A 1,541-nucleotide genomic window follows, 5' to 3' on the forward strand; every position below is an offset into this window, starting at 1 on the left:
CGGGAGGGACACGTCACCGGCTGCAGTCTTATTACAAGTGATCTTAGCAAAACTACCCGCCTGGCGCCCGAAACTTCATGTACCGGGTCTCGGGAGATTCCACATCCCTGCCACCCCTCTGCTCCCTGCCGCCCCAAAGCCTGGCCTCGGTGGCCTTGTGGCAAATGCGAGTACAGGGTTCCTTTTTGGAGATGCAATCAGCTGAGAAGGGTTGACGGATGGAGAGATTCTGTACTGTAATAGGAGCGCACGTTGGTACATAAGAGAAGCAGCAGCCATGATTGGACTCCGCAGAATCACACTTACATGGAACGAATTCTGGATTCCTGTTTTTCTTCAGGTTGGTGTCATTCTTGGCGAGGGAGCAAGCATTGGGCTCTGCTTGATATGCACACAGTGCCTGCCACTCCTTTGCTAGGCGGTCTCTGTTTCTCAAATGATCTTCCATGTATGCCTGAAAGGGGGTACAGAAGTATATGGGAGGGATATAATATTAACATCAAACAACTTGGCAGTCTATCACAGACAGGTCAACAGGCAACTGATGACACTTGAATGATAGGCTGACAACGGTGGTGCTAATTGCGGGGCAGTGGCTTAGCATTGTCAGCCTGCGGAGGGAACTGATGTTAATGGCGGGATCTACTATAAAAGGAACTTTGCAATGAATACACAAATAATTATTTGATTAAAGGGCATCTATAGCCAATATAGCCAAAACATATTTTTAGTATTGGATAGAATAGGGAAGGATTAGAACACCAGTCAAGTTTTACAGCCTTTGGATGCTCCATTGGAGAGATTCCTTCACTTTCTGTCTGATAAAAAGGTTGTTCCCAGGAGAGGAAGTAAAAATGCTTTTTTCAATAAAATCCTTGTTGCATTTCAGTGCTGCCGATCTCCTACGGCCACTTCCTGTCTACTTGCACTCAGGCAATGGATGCATGGAACTTCTCAGGGTAGGTTTTCTGATAGCAACAACAGTGGGGCATGCCTGTGCAATGAGTGTCAGCACAGCTGCTTTTAATCTCTATTGTGGGAGTGTATGACAGGGCTGTGAGATCACGGCTGGCTCCGCCCAGCTGTCATTTGCGGGGCTGTCATTTGCCGTTCACCCCGCTTCGGCTGACACTTCGAGCCGAAGCAAATGCCTTTGGCTCGGCTGAGACGCTCGGCCACCTTTGGCTGCTGTACGGGCTATAGTCAATAGCCCGTACAGCAGCCCTTCAGCTCGAAGAGAGCCGAAGAATCAGCTGAAGCTACGGCTGGATCCTTCGACTCCTTTGTGGATAACCCCCTACAAAATAATGCCCTAAATAGGGCCGTCCCTATAATGAGGTCGTTTGAGGTGGTTGCTCTCAGGGGGCATCTCATTGGGTCATGTGGGGCAAGTTGCATTCGTGCCTGCTGCTCACTTTCCGGCCAAAGCGTCCCAGGTTGCTAAGAGCTCTTAGGTTGGGGTCCCAGTCAGCTCCTGGCTACCAGAGAGCTGAGCGGAAGGCTGTGCATCATGAGCCAGCCACCCCCCGAAATGTCCACCA

General features: G+C 50.1%; 1 protein-coding gene across 1 annotated transcript in view; it reads right to left on the reverse strand.

The window, feature by feature from the left end:
* The window catches only part of LOC108799650 (receptor-type tyrosine-protein phosphatase-like N), a gene marked incomplete at its 5' end in the record, with an annotated part of 20,145 nt that overhangs the window by 14,731 nt on the left and 3,873 nt on the right, over positions 1 to 1,541 (reverse strand). The window contains one exon of the mRNA XM_018571545.1: positions 307 to 454. Coding sequence (XP_018427047.1) covers positions 307 to 454 — 148 coding nt within the window. The remainder of the gene's footprint in view (positions 1 to 306; positions 455 to 1,541) is intronic.

Source organism: Nanorana parkeri, unplaced genomic scaffold (genome assembly GCF_000935625.1).
Source record: "Nanorana parkeri isolate BGI_ZX_2015 unplaced genomic scaffold, ASM93562v1 scaffold1776, whole genome shotgun sequence".
In the NCBI taxonomy this organism is placed as follows: domain Eukaryota; kingdom Metazoa; phylum Chordata; class Amphibia; order Anura; family Dicroglossidae; genus Nanorana; species Nanorana parkeri.